General features: G+C 38.0%; 1 protein-coding gene across 1 annotated transcript in view; it reads left to right on the top strand.

Annotated features, from left to right (window-relative positions):
* The window catches only part of LYST (lysosomal trafficking regulator), a gene marked incomplete at its 3' end in the record, with an annotated part of 61364 nt that extends 40519 nt beyond the window's left edge, over positions 1–20845 (top strand). Inside the window, exons 30-52 of the mRNA XM_084261786.1 lie at positions 207–413; positions 1656–1832; positions 2304–2380; positions 3291–3479; positions 4203–4348; positions 4426–4522; positions 5145–5206; positions 5573–5628; positions 6635–6787; positions 7122–7366; positions 8101–8167; positions 9021–9177; positions 9548–9688; positions 10063–10280; positions 11490–11720; positions 12251–12440; positions 13264–13400; positions 14111–14209; positions 17628–17767; positions 18050–18147; positions 18983–19139; positions 19294–19365; positions 20707–20845. Of these exons, the coding sequence (XP_084117912.1) occupies positions 207–413; positions 1656–1832; positions 2304–2380; positions 3291–3479; positions 4203–4348; positions 4426–4522; positions 5145–5206; positions 5573–5628; positions 6635–6787; positions 7122–7366; positions 8101–8167; positions 9021–9177; positions 9548–9688; positions 10063–10280; positions 11490–11720; positions 12251–12440; positions 13264–13400; positions 14111–14209; positions 17628–17767; positions 18050–18147; positions 18983–19139; positions 19294–19365; positions 20707–20845 (3255 nt within the window). The remainder of the gene's footprint in view (positions 1–206; positions 414–1655; positions 1833–2303; positions 2381–3290; positions 3480–4202; positions 4349–4425; positions 4523–5144; positions 5207–5572; positions 5629–6634; positions 6788–7121; positions 7367–8100; positions 8168–9020; positions 9178–9547; positions 9689–10062; positions 10281–11489; positions 11721–12250; positions 12441–13263; positions 13401–14110; positions 14210–17627; positions 17768–18049; positions 18148–18982; positions 19140–19293; positions 19366–20706) is intronic.
* Positions 20846–22134: the final 1289 nt, after the last annotated feature.

Genomic DNA, 22134 nt, shown 5'->3' with positions numbered 1-22134 from the left:
TAATATTGGCAGGTTGAGGGGGGAAAAAATGTTTTTTTTTTTTATTAGAATTAACCCCTTTTTAGTTGAACCCCTTTAAACTTGTAGTAATAGTAAAGCATTTTATTTTGTAGAGCAATCTGTGTTGCATTTTGATCGTATGAACTGTGTTTGGTTTGCACTTGGTAAAAGGAAGCCTGTAATATTAAACTGTCTCTTGTACTTAGAGCACCAGCAGAATGAACACGCCAAAGCAGCAGTGGAAGAGAATCCTGTTGTCATGTAAGGACACATTCCGTACACAACTTGGGAGGCTTCTCGTGCACAACTTGTCTCCTACAAGGCCATTGCAAGAGAGAAAGCAGGCTTTGGAGATGGTACATGAAGTAAACCATCAAGAGATTATGCGGGACTGTCTGAGTCCAAGTTTGCAAGTAAGCTCAAGAGTGCTTGAGAGAAGTTTGTACAGCCTATATTAACAGGGTTTTCTTTAAATGTTACAATTATTTACAACTGTGTGTGGCTAGAGGTGTTTGTAAAGTGATGTCATCATACAAAATCCCAGTGCATACCTCTGAAATGGCTGCGTTGTCCCGGGTGCAGATGGCTTTAAGAGGCAAGGTAGGATTATGTCTGGGTATGGTTGACTCTGTAGCACATCAAACGTCACGTTTCCTGTGTAGTGTAGAAACAAAAGGTAGTACTAGTTTTAACATGAAGAGTTTTAGTGTCTATGCTAGAAGTTAAGGTACCCTGAAAGAGCAGATTAATGAAGGAATAACCCTTGCCTTCAAACTCCTAACTGCAGGCTTCCTGAAAGTTTTAAGAACCAATTGCCACTAGATTTAAGAGGCAGTCAGTCCTGAAGCAAAGCAATATCCTGTCTTTGTTTATTTAGCTTTCATAATTCTTAAAGTGGGATGGTATATTCTATATTCTTGACTGAAATAAAGGAACAGTTTCTCCCTGCTTTTCTGGCTTTTTCAGGAAAAAGCTTTTTTTCATTGCATTCTGTGCAAGCTTGAGAGAAAGCATTTCTTAGAGCCATGATTAGAAACTAGGTAAGAATGTTGCTGTTTGAGATCTTAAGAAACTGCAAGAACAAAATAAATTATTTAAGAGATGTCACAGTTTGAGTTATTGCATACTAAGTAAAGTAGTTATTATATGAACCTATGGCACCTTCTGATCACATGTACATCACTCCAGTTAACACTTTTAGCAGTAAGAAAAGAGCTGATATATTAACAGTGGGGTTTTTTTGAGGAGTGTCAAGTTGAATGCATTTATGACCTAGGTCTGCTTAACTTCATTATCTGACCACTGATTTGAGTAACCAGACAAGGCGTAGCATTCTTGGCAGGCAAAATGAGGAGTCTCTGGCGCACGTTTTGTGAAGTATAAGCAAGGCTGCAGGAGCTGAGCACTTGATAAAGAGACTTTGCTTCCCTGTAAGCCATTTGAAAAGTCACAACATGCTGTACTTTCTAGTTTTATAAAAGGTTTTGTCTTCAGACATTAAAGCAGCCTTTTTCTTTAAATCACAGAAAAACTAGTGGGAGAAGTCCGTCCAGCCTGACTAGAAAAGGGAATAAAGTTAGAAGGAAAAAACTTCACAGTGTTGTCTTCTGGAAATGAGAATGACCATGCTTCTCCCCCTTCTTTTCATCTTCTAGCATGGACCTAAATTAATGCTCTATTTATATGAGTTAATGCACAATCACAGTGATGAAATGACCAAAGAGGAACAAAAAACAGCAGGAGACTTTGTGAATACATTAAAATCTTGTGGCTATAAGTGCATTCCCCTGAGCCCACGACCAAAACCAGATCTAATAAAAGCTTTGAAAGAGGTTTGTGAATAAAAACTTGATTTCAAAAACTGGGTATAGTTGAGAATTGTTATACAGGGTCAGAGTTTTACTGCAAGTAGTGGTTTTGTTTGCTTGGTGCATGGCTTGTGCTTTTGGGGATTCTCTTTGGGTCCTGAATATTTGTCACATATGCAGTTAACTGACATGTTAATGCTTCTTGATTGAGCATATTACTTATCCCAGGGAAAGGTGAGAGTTCATTATAAGCTGCTAGTGTATCTCATGGTTGGGGGTGGGGGGGGAAATAATTTGTCTGGTTCCTTGCAAAACCCCCATAAATCTAAATGTAATAAAACTGCAGTAATGGAAGTCTTGATGGCTTTGCATGCTCTAAAGATACTAGTTGAACAGTTTTGTCAGTTTTCTGTTTTTTAAATTGGCATATCCTTCAGCCTCTTCCTTATTTCATCTATCTGTAAAATAGTAGTAATGTATAAAAATTCCCTTCAGGATCAGAAGAAATATGAGATGGAAGAAGGTGTAAACAAAGCTGCTTGGGAGAAGACAATGGCTAATAATCGTCAAAAGTAAGGGCCTGCAAGAACTCTGTAAGAATGTTCTCTGTTCAGCTCACTGCATTGCAAAGTTGCCTATATGATTATTATAGATACTCAAATTAATAGTGCTGCTAGCTTTCAATGTTGAATTTTACCATTATAAAACCAGCTTGATTGTAGGGGTATGCATTTTGATAGGGTGTATAATAAATGACTTTGTGTGAACTTCAGCAAGCTAAATCATTGGTTTGCATGTTTGGCATTTCACCCTTAATTTTACAGGTATTGTATCTCTTGAGTCACCCACCTCTGCTGTTGCTGTGGTCTGTACAGTTAGATGCAAGGCAAATGCCTCTGCAGCTAACCTTGATTTTCAATTAATAAAATGTCATATGCTAAGTGTAGTATTTGAATACTCTTGTGAGCATGTAGGCTGCTGCTACTTGGAGTAATGTAAATTTTGGTAGCTGGTGGCAGATTAGGAGGGTCTTTCTATTAATTTATTTTTCAGGCTTTACCATATCAATCAAACACATGACATGCTTTAACGTAAGTAACTGGTGGCTGTAAAGGTCAGAGTCAAGTCTGTCCCATAAGTGATAACTCTACTGAGTAACTTAAGAGATTTGAGGAGCAGTAAATTTCTGTTATTACTTCAGATTTTCATTGTAATGGGTATGCATATATCAGTAAAGCATGTTAATACATAACTGCTAATCTTCTGACTTTGGCCACAAGTAACAGCTTTTTTGAAGGCTTAGAATCAGAAGGCAGTTATTCTCATGAAGACTGTGTAGGTGAAGTTACTATGCATCTACTGTAATAGAAACTATGGATATCTACTGACAAACGGATTATTTTTTGGAAGGAATTTTGGTGTCTTGCCTTCCCTTTTCAGTGTGTTTATTTGACATTTTACAACACAAGTCTCTTTCTTCAGTCTCTTTCAACGTCTGGATACGAAATCTAAAGACATTTCTAAAATAGCTGGAGACATCACGCAAGCTGTGTCTCTGTCACAAGGAATGGAAAGGAAGAAAGTAATCCAACACATCAGGGGGATGTATAAGGCAGAGCTGAGTGCCAGCAGACATTGGCAGGAACTTGTTCAGCAGCTTACCCACGATCGGTAAGTTGTTCTCTCATCTCAGTGAAAAAAGCAAGACACACACTCAACGCCTGACATGCGCTTCTCATTCTGCTGAAAGGCACATGAAATGTAGATGGTGTTAAAACTGGAATTACTGGCTTTTGCCAACGATCTGATGGTTGAAGCCCTGCGAAATGGTTGCGTAATTTTCCTGGCTTTTTAGGATGAAAAGCAGAGTAGCCATTTCTGTGCCATTTAAGCAGGGTTCTTGTCAGATACGTTTTGCTGTGCCTAATAGAATAAAGAATGTCAAAATTTTTGTGTCTTGCACTACGTTGATGGAGTAACATAATGTTTTTGGGTAATGGCATTCGCATCCAGATACTGTGTTCACTAATCTGCATAGGACAAAAGATTTTTGGTCTTGACAAGAAACCTCACAACGGTATTTTTACCACTGCAGAACTAGTATTGTGTCATGTTTGCAGCAGCTGAGGTTTCAAAATAAAGTATTGGATGCATTGATTGTTGTTTTCATCAGAATTAGTAACTTCAAGAGCAGTCTTACAGTAGTAGCTCATAAGCAGTCAGTCTGTAGGGTAGCTTATGAAAATAAGCTACAGAATTCAGTCTTTTGATACTTTTTCAGAAATAATTGCCCAGTGTACTACTGTGGAACTGCTGCCTTTCTACTATGTAATGAAAACCAGCATGAATAAGCATACATACTGCTTCTGCTGCCTAACGTGTTGGTTTTTTTAGGGCTCTCTGGTATGACCCAGTCTATTACCCAACTTCTTGGCAATTGGATCCAACAGAGGGCCCAAACAGAGAGAGACGCCGCCTGCAGAGGTGCTACCTAACTATTCCAAACAAGTACCTTCTCCCAGACAGGCAGAAACAGGAAGGTAATTCTAACGTCATCTAAGATTATATCTGAATAGCACTGACTACTAGTGCCTTATTATTTGTGGCCTTTTTATAGGTGTGATAAAACCCCCGTTATCTTATCTATTTGAAGACAAAACACATTCTTCTCACTCTTCTACTGTAAAGGACAAAGCTGCAAGTGAACATATAAGGTAGGGTTTCCCTTTCCCACCTTCTCCCATTCCAGTGAAATAGTTCTCACTTTTTTGTCTAAATAAAAATTAAAAATAAATATCATGTGATAGAGACAAATGTCGGAAAATGGCAGAATGTTTTTCTGTACTCATAAGCAAAAGATCAGAGCTACCAACATGCATGTTTTGTCCTGTACTTCAGTCATCAGTAAAAGTAAATACAATCTGGTGTGATATGGGAATGAAGGATGAGACTTCTGTGGGATAACCTGATGGGATTTTTTAACTTATTTGCCACTTAGATACCTAAGGCAGTGCTGCTAGATGGGTGGATATTTCTAACAGTGTTCAAAAGCAAATTGTGTTTTCATCCTCTACTTTTACCACTGTGTTACTCTACTCTGCATTTGTGTCAATTTGCCACCTACTACAGGCAGTAGTACTGCATAAACTGTGAAGAACACAACAGGAAATAAATACAAATGCATTAATGTTCTATTTGCTTGCTGCCTTTCGGATCTGAACTGTTAATGGTGCTGAAAAGCTTGTCTTCAACTGTAGCCTTTGAGGCTGTTAGTTTTAGGTACGTGCCAAAAGGCACAGAAATCCCAAAGCAATAATATGCTTTGAACTATTTCAGAGTTAATCGAAGATGTATAAGCGTAGCACCTTCTAGAGAGACTGCTGGTGAACTGTTGCTAGGTAAGTAGAATTCTTCAGTCCCTGTAACTCTCTCCTTTATACAAGAATCTGCTGTATATGTAAACTTGGATTCTTTGTTAAGTAATTGAGCTGTTGCTGGCTTCTTATGGATTACTTTATAGATCAGTTTTGCCTTTCTACCTGCTGTCTACCTGAGTGCTGTTTGCACTGTGGGTAAACTTTAAAGCTTCAGGTCACTTGTTAAAAGATGTGGAATGATAAATTCTACTTCTGTTAAGTACTGGCTTGCCCAGGTACTGGTCTTACTATTCTTAACTCCTGGAGACTGTTTATATAACACCAAGGGGCATTGTACAAATAGTAATATCATGTACCTTTCAGCAACTTTTTTTTTTTTCCCTGCAGGAAAATGTGGCATGTATTTTGTTGAAGACAATGCTTCTGACACAATTGAAAATTCAGTAAGTATTAGATCATATTGTCCATCTCTAATTTTTCCAAACTAGGACCATGAGTAGCTTTTATCTCCTGCCACTGAGGTTGCTGAGGTTCTAGAGGTAGAGGTCTCTGCACAAGGCCAGACAAACTGATTAGTTTGGGTTCAGTGTTGCTTCTGTTGCCCCGGCTGTGGAATTGATGGTGATAGAAAACAGGAAATATGTTGGTCTGGGGCTGGGAGGGAGTGAGAAGGGTGGTGGTGAGGGGAGGGTTTTGCACCTTGCTGTTCATTGCTCTGAGCTCATCAGCATAAATGTGCAGAGCTTACTTTGGCCTGCACCTGAGAACTGGCCTTACTGGAAGGTGCAGCACTAGGAAGTACAGGAACTCAGAGGTGTATGAACTTTGCTGTATGCCACAGCATCTGATTCTTGAATTTTTCATTATATGGGATATACCTGCTCCCCTGTGTCCTATCCAAGAGAGGACTGTTTCATGGAGGAAACTGGAACCGACCTTGTGATATGCAAAGGCTTTGATGTACTATCTTATCCAGGAAATAATTTTAAAAATAATCAAGATAGGGATTATACTGCTTAAAGTTTTAAACCATTTTCAGGGAGCTCTTCCTTGCAACCACTAACAACACAGGTCCTGTGGTATAAGATGTCATAGCTTGGTTTGCTGCTTTGACCTTCCTAGAATTATCAGAATTGGGGTTCATGGCAAAGCTTTGCTTGCTCTAGTTGACTGTCTTGGTGCTTTGACTTAGGAGCTGGTGAAAACATGGCAGTGTGTGCTGGAGTTGGATAGGGAACTGGAGCAGCTGAGGAACACCGAGTGTTCTCTTCATGCCTTGAGGAGAGCGAAGGACAGGGAAGCATATGAAAGAATCACTGCAATGTGTTAAATCATCACATCAAAATTAGTTTACCTTACAATATGATATATGGGTATAAACCAACTGCATTGAAGGGTTTCTTGTTTAAAATGTATTAGTAATAATTTTTTCACTTGCAAATTCTTCAGAGTTTTCATGGAGAAACTGAACCAGCATCATTTTCTTGGACCTATGAGGAAATAAAGGAAGTTCATAAGCGCTGGTGGCAGTTAAGAGACAATGCTGTGGAAATATTTCTAACAAATGGCAGAACTTTACTCTTGGCTTTTGATAATACAAAGGTAATGTGGCACTAAAGCATGATAATACACCATAAGTGTTTTGCTGTGTCTTGATAATAGGTATCTTCATGCATTAGTTTTCAGGGAGACCTGTTGCATGGACTAATTAAATTCTGCCTAATACCTTTGAGAATTTTGCTTAGCTAGACATCTAGACAGACACAATCATGTTGTAAAACACATCTCTGATGTATTAAGGTGTGAAAGAATCTTAAACTAAATACATTACCATTACATCAGATGTCTGCAAATTTATAAAATAAGAGAAACTTACTAAGCCTTAGTGGTGGTGAAGCTTTAATTGTATGATTAAATCTATACTATTTTCTCCTAGGTCCGTGATGATGTGTACCACAACATCTTAACTAACAATTTGCCTAACCTTTTGGAGTATGGAAACATTACTGCTCTGACCCACCTGTGGTGCACAGGACAGATTACTAACTTTGAATATCTGACTCATCTGAACAAACATGCGGGCCGTTCCTTCAATGACCTCATGCAATACCCAGTATTTCCTTTTATCCTTTCTGACTACACCAGTGAAACGCTGGACCTAAATGATCCATCGGTATATAGGTAATATGAAATGTTTGCAACTGGTTACTTCCAAATACTTGAGCTGATCATCCAGTACAGCTTTCTAACTTCTCTGTACTAAACTGCACACATACATGAATGGAACTATTCAGGGACAAGCCTCATCCATAATAATAACTTGGGCATTTTACAATAAGTGGCTGTTTCACCATGGATATTTAAATAAAATGCCTGATACTGACCGTGTATATCCCAAGGATGCTGTTGGACATAGATGTACTGTCTTAATATGATGTGAATAGTCCACAGCTTTAAATAAAAGCTGTTGGAAAACATCTGCTTAAAGACTTCCAGGCCAAATAGCAAAAATTAAATAGAAAATAATAATAATAATCTAAATTATCTGGCTAGTTACAGTATCAGATTGTCTTCACTGTCAATAGAGCCAAGTGAATTGTCCCACCCTAATAAATTTCTGTTAAGCCAATTTAAAGTTTGTGCGCACAAAGTCTTAACCTTTATATGATGCCTCTGATTTGATAGAGGCACTCTGCTTTTGCTTGCCTGTTACTGTGCTATGGGGTAGCCTGTGGATCGGTTTGCCTTTAGCATTAACTAAAACTGCACTCTTTGGTGTTTTAATTCTCCTGAGAAGTGCTATTAAATTGTTCTTGTCTTTTTCATGAATCAAAGTCATTAATAATGCATTATTAAATCATATGAATCAACCTCTTTATAAAAATGACAAGATATCAGTACTATTTCTGTTACAGAAATCTGGTCAAACCAATTGCTGTGCAGTCTAAAGAAAAAGAGGATCGCTATGTGGATACTTACAAGGTAATTTCAATAACTTTTGCTTTTTGCCTTTCTTCTGCTTTAATTTTTAGCATATATTGATTGGGGGGAAATAAACCATAGATCTGGTATTTTATATTTACAGAATTCTTACTACTAGTATGCTAGGTCTCCTGGGAGTTGTGTTGTAACGTGCTTGGAACCTAACCTGTGTTTATCTGTTCCTGTACCTGAAATCTTAAATTAATTTACTCTTTCCAAGTGATACTGCTGAGGACACTAAATTGGTATCATCTTACATATGAACACACAGGTATTTAAAGATCCTTAAAGATCACAAAGATAGGCAAGTCCCACTGAAGATGTTATCAAACAGAAAGAATAGCCATAAGTACTCTGTTATTTTAACGTTCCCTACTATGATTGCAGTGGTCTTTGATTTTTCCTCTTTAGAATGTCTAAAGGCTACAGGAAATCAGAATATGCTGGGGAATGAAAGCGTCTGCAGCTGGCCTTTCAAACCTATGTCTGTATCACCATGGTCTAGTGCATTTGCAAATATTACTTTTTTCCTTTTATTATTGAAAAGCCTGTACAATGACTCTGCTGTGCTAGAGAACAAAGGGGTGGGGGTGAGGGAGGGCATAAGTAATGAATAACAGAAAAAAGGTCACTTAGGTCTAAAAGCCTTCAGCCAATCTAACTGGATTGTAGAAGTTGTCATGTGTCTTCAGACACTTAAAATGGATTTGATTCCAAATCACTTTGAATTGTATGTTCTTCTAAAAGTTAAGTTTTATTCCTAAACAGTTTAGGCAAGCTCTTATGTTTGTTATTGGAATGCAGCCTACGTAGGAGGTTTGTGATTTAACTTTTTTTGCTACTACTTTTATAGTATTTGGAAGAGGAGTACCGTAAAGGAGCACGAGAGGATGATCCAATGCCCCCTGTACAACCGTATCACTATGGATCTCATTATTCCAACAGTGGAACTGTGCTTCATTTCCTAGTTAGGCTGCCACCTTTTACTAAAATGTTTTTAGCCTATCAAGGTAAGGCTACTTTTGCTCATAGTTAACTTTCACACATGGGCATTGTCCCAGTGACTCAGGAGTGCTGTGTGTTGCTAAACAGATCATATTTTATCAATTCTGAATAATAGCAGAATTCAGTAAAGCATAATGTGGTTTGCTTTCACAGTAGACCCATTCTGAAATTATCAAGATGGACTATAAAACTGCATGTCTTGTATTTATCCTTTAGTGTATGTAGACCTGTACTTGACTTGCAGTACATGTGTAATGCATTAACTGAGATAGTGCTCAGCCAGATGGAGAGCAAGTAATTACTTGAAGTTGCAGGTGTGCAACTGTTACTGTGTCCAGCATCAGTGTAACAAATTGAATTTGGATTTCTTCACAGATCAAAGTTTTGACATCCCGGACAGGACTTTTCACTCTACCAATACAACCTGGCGACTCTCTTCATATGAATCGATGACTGATGTAAAGGAGCTTATCCCAGAGTTTTTCTACCTTCCCGACTTTTTAATTAACAGAGAAGGTATGCTAATAGGATATAAAGACTGTAGCCAAGCCAGCTGTACGGTTAAGCATATGGGTTGAAACTAAGAACATTTATATCCTTTGAATATACTTAGTAGTAGATGTGTGGGAGAAATCTGGCACAATTTGCAAGATATGCTAAAAAAGCTCTTATGTAGGACTAATGGCAAGTGTTTTTGTGATTGTGTCAGACCTGCAAAGGAGTTGTTCCTCTTGTCTGATTTTCCAGTTTGAATGAGTGTGTGCAGCTTGAATGTGTTTGGGGCAGACTTGCTAATGCTGCTGCTTCATTAATTGGCAATCACTGTGCTTAATGATCAGTTTGCATAGAACCCTGGAAAGGCCTTTCTGAAGTTACTGTCTCTGTTGTAGGTTTTGATTTTGGAGTGCGTCAAAATGGTGACAGAGTTAACCATGTCAATCTTCCACCCTGGGCTCGTAACGATCCTCGTCTGTTCATCTTGATTCATCGTCAGGCTTTGGAGTCTGACCAGGTTTCCCAGACAATCTGTCACTGGATTGACTTGGTGTTTGGTTATAAGCAAAAAGGCAAGGCCTCTGTTCAGGCTATTAATGTCTTTCATCCTGCAGTAAGTATTTGCTAAGCAGTGTGTTTGTTCATTGTACTCAGTAACTTAATGGGGAAGGCTGGTTCTGACTTGCTTGGCTGGTGTCCTGCATGAAGCAAGATGCTGGTGAAGTGCTGAAGAATAAGAAAAGGTTTTAAGCATTTCAGTGTGGAACTGATAAATCCCAGGGACTGTTGTGAGGCTTAATTATCTTCGTCCTTCTTGCCTTAAGATAGGCAAGGTGTGGGGTTTAGACTTTCTGGATAGTTGTTTACCGGAGTGTACAGGTATTGTGATTGTGTGTACCTGATAAATCTCACTTTTCATGCTGCAGTTTTTAATACAATTAAAATAGCTCAGTCTGTCCTGAGCCCATTAACAGTGTCCTACCCTTAATATACCTGTTGTGTTTTGTCCCTCTAATGAGCACTTCCCCTCCAGTAAATTTAATTTCATCTAAGTCTTCATTTCCAGAAGATTTCCAGACTTTCACTACTTAACTGTAACATGGATATCTCAGATGGTGTTATTTAGCTTTGATTCTTACTATCACAAGGTTTTCTCAGCCAGGCGGTCTTGGTTTCAGTTGCATTTAAACATGTTCCATGTGTTTAGTGTTCCTTCTATAGCTAGAAGAGCTAAAAAAACCTCAGTAGTGTTTGGCAGGGGTGGCTTTTTCTTTTCATGTAGCCATCCAAATGCTTTCCTACCTTTTTCCCTTTTATTGGTGCTCAAGTATTGATTTAGTTATTGCCTTAAATTTCAAGTATTAGCTGTTTGTGTGTGTGTGTTAATTGTTTTTCAAAGTGAAAAAGTGTGACTTTAATTGCACACTGTGCTGCATACCTTTGAGACATGAAGAAAACAAGTACAGGGAAAGAGAAGAATTTCCACTGTCCTGAAATACAAAGGTTCTTCCTCCTTCCCCACCCAAACCAGAGCTTTAATATGTTAATTAAAGAGGTACAGAAACAAACTCAATTTTTATTTTTTTGCAACCCTTCTGGTTTTGCACAGATTAGTCAAGGTCTAAGAAAACATCTGTCTCAGAAATTAGTCCTGTAGGAGCCTCTTTAGTTTGCACAACCATTGTGGGATGGCTTCTGCTCCAAATCTTAACCAAGTACCCAGAGAATCAGCCTCTAAATTCGTGTGCATGTGTTCAAGTCTTTCTCAAAGACAAACTGGACAAGCTTATTCTTGCACGTCCCCTTTTTTTCTCTTCTCTAGACCTATTTTGGGATGGATGTTTCTGCTGTTGAGGATCCTGTTCAGAGAAGAGCCCTTGAAACAATGATAAAAACATACGGACAAACACCTCGCCAGCTATTCCATACAGCACATATTAGCAGACCTGGAGCCAGGCTTATCATGGAAGGAGAGCTTCCTGCTGCCATGGGATTACTAGTGCAGTTTGCTTTCAGAGAAACCAGAGAACACCCTAAAGAAATCATCTATCCAGTATGTCGTTTTCATTTGCATGGTGGTTTAATTAACATTCATAGGCTCTAATTATTGTACCTTTATGTTTACAGTTTTCTTCCTAAACTTGCAACTTAGTGCCCTTACAGTACTGCAGATGAAATAGACAAAACTAGTAAAGTGACATGCTGTGCTTTCTTCCATGCTCACCTTTTTCATTGTCTCAACTTCCTTCAGTTCAAGCACTTGTTTTCCCTAAAGTCCAGTGAGAAACTGAATTCTGACCTCTAAAGAAATGTCTGGCTTTCACTAATCTACTGGAACTGCAAGCTTGCTATCTCAGCTCTTAAAGAAATGGCTGAACTCCCTTAAAGCTAATGGCTTAGCTGATGGTACTATGGTGCTTCATACATGTCTTTACAGTATTTTGAGAATACTTCAGCAGTCCTTACCATGTGATTGTTCATAGGAATGTGATGTGAATGATTCTCCCTTACTAGTGAAATAATATTTTTCTGAAAACTCTTTTTAACGCTGTTTAATTTTAACCGTATTTGTGCTTGGTTTAGAGTCCGTTACCATGGATAAAAGGCTTGAAGTGGGGAGAATACGTTGGTTCCCCAAGTGCTCCAGATCCTGTTGTCTGCTTTAGCCAACCACATGGAGAAAGGTTTGGCTCTCTCCAGGCTTTACCAACTAAAGCTATCTGTGGTTTGTCCCGCAAGTTTTGCCTTCTGATGATATATAGCAAGGAGCAAGGTAGGAATTTACATGTAATACATGCAATAAACAGTTACTGTTCTCCAGCAAACCTCCTTACTTTAGTGACTTCTGCCAAAGATTGATTTATAAATCCAGTAACAGCTTCCACATGTGATGTCTTTCCTGGAAGGTGGATTTTACTTGTAACTTTCAAAACTCCATCCCATAATTAAGTTGGTATTTTTCATTAAAATGACTGAATGATGATTTAACTTCAGTCCAAGAAGAACTGAAGAACAGATGAAAAGTACATGTGGCAACAGAAAGGAGAGTTAAAGGAGTGCATTTTAGGAGAGAATGGGGAAAGATATCAGTAAAAGGCAGTGGTGAAGGATCTTCTGCTTTCAGATAAAACTCCCCAGAGCAATTCTTATTGATAATGTACAAACAGGTTCTCATACTCCTGTTTTCATTGAATCATACACTAGTGAAGGTTGGTTTGGTTTTTTTTAATAAATGTCTTCATGTTTAATCAACAAAATAGCATCCTCCTTGAAATTATGAATAATAGCTTTCCTAGCTGGGTAGTATTGTCAGCCTCTTCCCCCTTTTCTCCACTCCCACTAGGTGCAACATTTATTCAGGAAAGCTTTGTCCAAGTTGCAAACTGTCTTTGGAGAACAGCATTTACATGGTCTCTGAAAACTGTTTGTTGTACATTACAGATGAAGCTGTAGCCTAACAAAAAATACCTTGTTTTGATACTTGGGGGGTTTTATGTTCTAGCTTGTGGTAAAACATGGACATGAGACTTTTGTTGACTATCAGTGATCAACTCTTTAGTTGCATATGTGACACAATATTATGTGTCTGCCTTCAGGTGTGAGAAGCATGCACAGCACTGATATTCAGTGGTCAGCCATCCTGAGCTGGGGATATGCTGATAACATTTTACGACTGAAAAGCAAGCAAAGTGAACCTCCAGTGAACTTCATACAGAGTTCTCAATTCCATCAGGTAAAAAATCAGTTTCTTGGTCTTCAATTTAATACTGTGGGTTTAAGTGCTGGTCTGGCTTGGGAGTAGGTATTCTTGCTTCCATTTTCCTTGGAGATGAACATCAAAACACAACTGTTCTTAATCTGTTTGATTCTTCTTTGGGATGTGTCCCTCATTGCTCTGGTGTGTCTTGCTCCTGAATGTGTTCCAGTACTACGAAAAGATCTTTTGAATGCATTTGATTTTTGTAGCTTTTCCCTCCTATGGAATACTGGTGTGGATTTGTGAAAGCTTAGGTTCTGGGTCAAGAAAAATGAATGCAAGGCATTTATTTTTTTTTCTTGTATCAGCAGCAGAATTCCTATACTTTAGGATTTCTCTGAAAAAGATTGTAAAAAATTTTTTTAGGGAAGACTGAGTAATCCCTGTTATACTCCAATGGTAGGTGAGATTCTACTGAAAACACTTTGATTATGGCTGTAGATTTAGAAGTCTGCAGTAGTTCACTGCTCTTGAGCTGAGAATTCTGGACCAGGCAGAATGTCTCTCTTTAGTTTCTTTCTGAAATAATGACAAATATAATATAGAGCAGCTCTATTTTAACCCTGGGATTTCCTTAACTATTTGATGTTGCTTTTCTTAGAACAACAAATAAAGAATGCATTTGACTGAACACTACAGCTTAATGAAACTCTTCTAACTTGTTCTCGGTGTTTTGTCTTTCCAAGGTAACAAGCTGTGCTTGGGTGCCAGACAGTTGTCAGCTGTTCACAGGTAGCAAATCTGGTGTCATCACAGCATACATGAACAGATTCACTAGCAATACGGTAAGTTCCATTGGACAGAATTTACATTTGATGATCTAGCTGGAATTCACTGCTACAGTCTTTTTAAACAGGAAAGTGAGGAAAGGGGGAATATATTGTATTTGGACAATTGCTAAAATGACCAAATGCTTGTTTAGTGTGTATTTTTGATAAAAAGATTCATCTCAGCATGTTTGTTTGAATTTTTCTTAAGCTGCTGTTTGCACACTGCTAGCTTTTAGTCAGCCCTCATCTGCCTGCGTAACTGATAATAAAAATAGCTCTGGCTGTATTCAGGCTAGGGCTTGGAATTGAAGCCCTCTGGCACAATGAAGCTCCCTATATAAAGGAGGTATTTTGTCTGTGAAGGAGACAGAGCCTTTCAAAAGCCTTAACTGAAACTGGAATGCTTTTCCCCAGAGTAAACAGCACTTCAAATGCAGAAGGCACTTGTACTACAGAACTAGGATGAAATCTCAGTGTATGTATGTTAACCACTAAGTCTCTTCACTTTGTCATACCCCCCAAGGGGAAAAGCTTTGAGGAGGGAAGGGGGAAAAGTAACTTGCATTGCTTAACGCCTCAGTGGAAGATACTGAGATACCAGTAGAAATTGCCCTGATGCAGAGTGGTAATAAGCATGGCATGAAAACGTGAATATAGAACTCTTCAGTCTGAACCAGAAAGTGAATTTATTTCTGAGCTTCCATCTTGCTTTCTCTAGCAGTAACTTCTATTCTTCATAGTTTTAACGATGAGTAGGTAACTTTGACAGGTCATTTCAGGTGTTTCTATAGGAAACAATTAAACTAACTTGGTGTCTCAAATCTAGCTCCTTACAGATGTAGGTATTGATTGGCAAATGCATTTGTAGTATTGTACTCATGATGCTCTTGGATAACTACAGTAGTGCGGGAAAGAGGGAACCTTGGTATGATCTGCTGTGCCTACCCAGTTTCCTGTTTTCAGCAGTGGCAAACAGCAGACGCTTAGAGTGGGAAGAGCACAAACATAGAGTAATTTTCTTCCTTGGCTTTCTTCCAGTTTCTGGTGATCTGCCACTCAGACTTTGTGAGCTCAGCAGCACTTTGAATTTAAAAAAATTAAGTAGAGCTCGAAGTCTGGGAGCTTCAGTCATCCAGTTCTTGAGTCAGGCACCTTAACTGCTCACTTGTAAATAACCTGTACTGAGACTTGGATTCCTGTTATGTTTTCTTAAGTACTAAAATAGAAATTCAATATACTTGCCTTCTTCAATGCTAATAAGAAACTCAAGTAGTGGGGTTATTCTTAAGTTCCCTGCATTTCACAGAAATAAGTGATTTATTTTTTTAATGTACATCAGCACAGATGTTGTCTTTGAGGCCATCTTTGCTGAATTTCTCAGCACTGACAGTTTTACATGCCCTGGGCAGACTGACCTTGCACCGGTTCTGTAGCTTCTGTTGTTGAGTTGGTTACCCAAGTCAGGGCTGCAGGGAATGCAAATGTGCTTCCTACCATCTGTTCTGTATCCATCTTGTCAGCTGTTCAGTGATAAAGTGAACAGCCCTTTATAATGCTGTAGTTGAAACATGAATATTTTGTCCTGTTTCACACTTACATAAACTCAATGCATAGGCATAAAACAGATAGGATGTGAATTGGATGTGGGAATTCAAAGGCTTGCTCAGTGTTGTACTTCAGATGCTCTATTTTTCCTAACCTTTAAGATGGTCAAAAACTAATGAAGTACTGCCTTAAAAACATGATGTATCTGGGCAGTAGGTTATACCTTCATGAAAACCTCAGCTGAGGTTTACTGGTTGTACAAATTACTTCAGCCTTTACTTGCTGACTACACAAATTGTCCTGCAAACAGAAAGACAGCACTTCAATCTCTCAGTAAAACTGGGCAGTGATGATTTAAATTCTCTACTCAAATGCCATAGGTGATCATTTCAGATAATCAATGGCAGGAACTGCTATTTAAAGGTGGATAAACACCTGCATGTTTTTCTACATCTAGGTACTGTTTTAGCAGTTGTCATCCAAAATCGAGTGGGAAGTAAAAAACGATGGCATTTTAGGCATGGAATAATTATTTCAAAAGTTATGAGACCTTAATACAGCTGGTGCTAAAATTTCAGCTTGTCTCACTACAACATTACAGTAACCCAGCGAAGAATCAATAAACCAGTGCTATTAGTGCTATAGAGAAGAGCTGCTAATGCTCAATCCTGCTTTTAGTTCTGGTGTTGAAATGCAGATCAAGAGGAAACACTTGAAGGAGATGACAGGAGCAGAGTAAAAGGGTTATCAAAATCAGTTGTTTTTCAGAAAATCAGAAGTCTTGATTGTTGCTGTTATGGAGATTGGTATAATTTTTTTTTCTCTAAACTGAGCAAGGGTTAAATAATGATCTGCATATGTAAGATACTACACTTGTTCTGAGAATGACCACTGCAGACTTTCCTAAGTGTGTTTTGGATGATATGCTCAGTAACAAGAACAAAACGTTAGGTCTTCTGGCTGTCAAAAAGCGTATTGATTGCATAAATGATATTGTCCCTTTTAGTGTGGAAAGGCATAAGTGTTCTATGAACTGAATTAAGTGTATGTGTATCTTTATCTGTTTCTACTTTTAAAGAGTGTTGTAGATCTGCTGTATGCATCCTGTACTGTCACACACAAATGCAGACAGTGTGCTCTGACGTGTGAGGAAACAAGCAGAAAAATGATCCTTTCTTTTAGTAAGATTACTGTAATCTCTGTACAGTAAGTTGACTTAAAGCATTAGTATTCTGATGAAGCAGCTCTTTCAACTTAGCCACTTTTCAGGAAGTGTGAATCATTTTGAATTATGTATCTTGAATATAGGAAGCATCATTTGGCTTTAAACTTGCTGCTTTAATTATTTTATCTAGCAGTTTGTATATTTAAACTTAACCATACAGGTAGTCTTCCTGCTTGGTATCACTGAAGGACTTAGCTGGCACCAACTTGAGGAATTCCTGGTAATTTAGTGTACACAGAGTGATAACTGCTGAGATGGGTTTTTCTTCTGTGTTTCCAAGTGCTGCTTCTAGATGCTGAAATAAGAGCTGTCATTTCACTGTCATGTAGCAATAGCATTCTTGCAGAAAAACAAATCAGATGATCTCAAGGTGTGTAACTGAGGCAGTAGTGCAGCAGTTCTTCATTTTGATTAATTGGGCTACATCAAAATGTTTGTTTGCTTAGGCCAAAGCAGTAGAAGCAAAAAGCTTCCAGTGATATGTGCTGCTTAGCACATTAATAAGTCATTAATTAATATGTTGCTAAACAGATGACATAAAATGGATCCCATTGGCTTTGTTTTCACAAATCTAAGACTTAAAGGATGAGCCTAGGGACAAGTTTAAAATAAGTTTTTGGTGTTTTTTTTTAATGTGAGAGTTCATATTTTGCTGTTTTTCAGCCTTCAGAGATAGAAATGGAGTCTCAAGTCCACCTGTATGGTCACACAGCAGAAATAACAAGCTTGTTTGTGTGCAAACCATACAGTATAATGATAAGTGTCAGTGAAGATGGAACCTGCATCATATGGGATTTGAACAGGTATGTGTGTATATATATAACCTGTTACAATTTCTTTTACATACCTGTCTTCCAACTTTTTAAGTATCTTTACCCTTTTAAAGTTAACTGCATTTATTCTATGTATGTCTTAATGTGAAGTCAAACCCTTACTGGTTTTTCCCATTAAGGGTGCTGGAATGAATATGGAAAATACCCCTATGTAAAATGTTGAATTTAAACTAATGTAACTCTTAAATATTTTCCTCAAAGAACCTTTTCCATATTTGAGTCTGAACTTGAGGCTTGCTCTCTTTTCTTCAGGCTGTGCTATGTCCAGAGTCTGTCAGGACACAAGAGTCCTGTGACTGCGGTTTCAGCTAGCGAAACAACTGGTGATATTGCAACAGTTTGTGATTCAGGTATATTTGGCATTCAGGAAGTCTGTTTTGACTTACCAAAGACATTTTGAGACTTGCTGTTTTGTTAGGTACTGAGGGGGTTTTAATCATCTGACCATGCATTTGGTCAAATAGAAGCGCTCTTTTTTTACATAGTATCATATAAATTTCTCCAGAAATTATTAGGCAAAATTTCACAGTCTATTGTATTAAAGGAAAAGGGGAAGTTGTTCTAGCAGTTTCAGAAACATAATATTTAGGGTTGAAATTGACACAGTCTTTCAGGTCCATTCCTGTGGCTTACAAACCATTTATTTCTAGAAAAGATTGCATTCTTTAATTGTTAAAGGACGTGAGTTTCAATCATTTCTAAGAAAAAGCAATAGTTGGGTTATTAATTCTTTAATAGAATCAAATAATCACAGATAATCAGATAATTGTGCTTGCTAATTTTAAGTTTTTTGCTTAAAATGCAAGCCAGGGTACAAGAACTAGCTGCTTAAAGTATAGAGTATGAATTCCCTCTTAATGCTTCCCTATTAATGACCAATTTTTGTGTACTAAAAGTGAATTCGTATGTCCTTGTGTAAGTACAAAGTTCCATAGACACGAAGTGATGTCTTCTAAATCACTGCAGTGGCTTGGTAGTTTGTTTGCATACTGTCTGTCACCAACAGGAGAGAAGAGTTAATTGTTTACTGCAGCACACAACTCGGTCATTTAAACCTTGTGTTCTTCTGAGAAGTTCTGAACACTTAAAGATTCTATAGACCTAGCTGTAGTTTAGGCTGTTTTGTTGTTGGATTTTTATTGTGTTGGGTGTTTTTTAATATTGCCATGCTCTGTTCTGTTGCAGTTGGAGGGGGTAGTGATTTGAGGCTTTGGACAGTTAATGGTGATCTTGTGGGACACGTACACTGCAGGGAAAGTATTTGCTCTGTTGCTTTCTCTAACCAGCCTGAAGGAGTGTCTGTCAATGTGATCGCAGGGGGGCTTGAAAACGGAGTTGTAAGGTAAGCATTTGGAACTTTGATTTATTAAATGTTGCTATTTGGCTTTAAAAAAGGTGGACAAGCTCTTGTTCAGTTTCCAATCTTATTAGGGTTTTGTTTATCACTGAAATACTTGTAAAATTAAATGTGAAGAAAAAATGACTTTTTCTTTCAGACTGTGGAGTACGTGGGACCTGAAGCCAGTACGAGAAATAACGTTTTCAAAGTCAGCCAAACCTATTGTAAGGTAAAGAGATCTTAAGTATATAATAAATGGATTTGTCTCTTGGGTTGGGGGCAAAAAAAACAACCCCTAGCCTTGAGAATTGTGGATCTGACATGAAAACAGGAGGTAAACACCTATGTCTAAAGAGCAATGCAATCCCTCTAATTACTAATGAAAGCAAAATGAACACAAGTGTATTGTGTTTGTATTGACAGTAATAACTAGGTTTTGCTGCTGGCAGATAGAAACTAGCAGGATTCCCTTGAGAACTGAACAATAGTTACTCTTCATATTCCTAAGTTTAGCATTTTTGCCCCAGAATCTGTGTAAAAATCAGGAGATAATACTAACTTTGTCAGACTCAAATAGACAGTGGTTTTTTCCCTCAGAAATAAATGAAAACACTGCTTTTTCCTGATGCTGTAAGGAAACAATGGGGAAGGGGGTGGTAAAGGAAACTCAGAGGAGCCTGGAAGCTGCCATTTTGGAGTACTTGTTTAAATTTCTAAGTCCTCTTCATTTATATAAGCAGAATGATTCTATTGCCAAAAGTTTTCAGAGCCTAGTCAAAGGACTGAGTCTTTGATATCCCCAGTGGTACAGTACCCTGCACAGAGGTTTTAAAGTTAGGCCAAAATTTTATCTTAATGTTTGCATAGTAACAAATTGCCCTGAAAAAATTTGGTTTAACCATTGCTGAAATATAACTTAAAACCTGAACCACTAATTACCATTTTTCAGAAACGAAAACCATTGTTTGATAGCAGTTACTGACTTTGTTACCTCCTTTAAGAAGCGTGTTTCACAAAGCTTGTTGATAATGATTTAGTAGCTATTGAATAATTTAAAGTTTCCTGCTTAAATGAGACAGAAAATGGATGCTGACCTTCATGCTCTCTAACATTACCCCTGCCATGACTGAAGGGCTTTATTACTGTTATAGCTTAAGAAATGCCTGTCTGAACAAAAGTCCTAGGCTGTGCCATGAAATCTGATGGATTTAGTTTCTGGCTTTGTTAGCAAGCAAGTTCAGAGAGCATGGAGTTCTGTTGCTGAAAAGCCTTCCTTTCAGAAGTACAAGGGGCAGCCCGGGGGCAGTAGGGTGCTGCTACTGATCCCACCCTTTTCTTTGATGCTACAAGGAAATGAGCACTTAAGTGTGGCACACTGAAGTGCTGGACAGAGCTGTAGATCAGTCTGTTTGCATATACCTGCTTATTCATTTTTGCAGCCAGTGACTGTGTTAATGTACTCACTAGGTCTTTCATGAGAGCTAATCTATCAGCTACATTATTACAGTTTTAATGTCCTTTTTTAATAGCCAAATCTGATACAACAATAAATCGTTTTCCTGTTTTTCAGCCTTACCTTTTCCTGCGATGGGCATCACTTGTTCACAGCTAATAGTGATGGGAACGTCATAGCTTGGTGTCGTAAGGACCAGCAGCGCCTGAAGCTACCCATGTTCTACTCATTCCTTAGCAGCTATGCAGCTGGGTGATGACTATTTTTGCTGCTAACTCATGTCTCCAATGCACTTTAAATCCAAAATAGATCATAGAATATCGTATTTAACTGGATTTTGAAATACTTTGAATGTCTCTAGGTTTTTAAATAGGGCAGTTGAAGGTGGTTGTAAAATTGCATATGGGTGTGCATGAACCTTAAGCATCTACCAGGTCACCAGGAAGCTCTGGTCATATACTCCAATACCAGCAAAGGGACTTGTAAATGCTCTAACATACAAGTCAAAATGCTGCAATATAAAACATAACAGTTACTTTTTTTTTTTCTAAATCACTTCTGGGGCAGAAGTATTAAAAAAAAGATTTATGCTGCTTATTCCCCCTCTTGTGTTGTAAAATATCAGCAGCATAAAGTTTTGTAAATATCTACTAAAATGTCAGCATCTGTATATCTGATTAGTTGAGCGTGGCATTGTTAGCTCTGGGATAAGCAACCCAAAACTTAAAAATCCAAGACCACTTAAAATTGCTTATTTTGAGAAGCAAAGAACTTAGTAGGTGCTTTTTGCACCATCTTACGCTATTGTAATGCTAAAAATTGAATTTCTGTTATCTTTGTATCTGTAATTTTTGCCATCTTCTCTGTTAGTATACTAGTCTTTACAACAAGCAGAAACAAAATATTTGTCCTAGTGATGGGTAGACACCTCATGGCATCATGAAGCAATAGTTAGATCATGTTTTGGGTTTGTTTCTTACTGTAGTGTTAACTCCCTAACTTTGTTACACCTATCTAGTGCAATTCTGTGGCAGAGTATCTATTCTATATACACACAGCTTATCTTCCAGAGCTCTAAAACAAGGTGTAGGAAGGCACAGATGTGTTCCTGTTCTAGTGTCATTGAAGTTCAGTACACTGTAAAATGTTTGAATCTAAGTGCTTGAATAATCAATGTTCATAGGCATCAGATGATTTGGTAGAGTTTACACAGATACACTGTGCAAATTTGTTATTTATTCCTAGGTGCTATTTTTTGAGGGGAAAAAAATAAGCCTCCATTGTGAAAGGCTTAACAAATTGGAATTCTTAGGCCAGATCAAAAATTAACATTTCAGTTGATGGATTTGAAGACCTCTAAACCTGAAATCATGGATGAATGCCTACTAGTCATGCAGATGGTAAAACGAGAGTGCTGTGGAAGTCTGATGTAGTTACATTTTTCTTTTAAATTGCTTTGCTTTTTCATCACTGACATGTTCTGCTATTGCCATACAGATGAACTGCTGTATCTTCTATGCTTAAGGTTCATCTGCCTTCAAAAGA

The sequence above is a fragment of the Gallinula chloropus genome (assembly GCF_964237585.1).
Source record: "Gallinula chloropus genome assembly, chromosome: 3".
NCBI classification, from domain to species: Eukaryota; Metazoa; Chordata; class Aves; order Gruiformes; family Rallidae; genus Gallinula; species Gallinula chloropus.
Note: the sequence above shows the minus strand (reverse complement) of the source record. Positions and strands in the feature narration are given on the sequence as shown.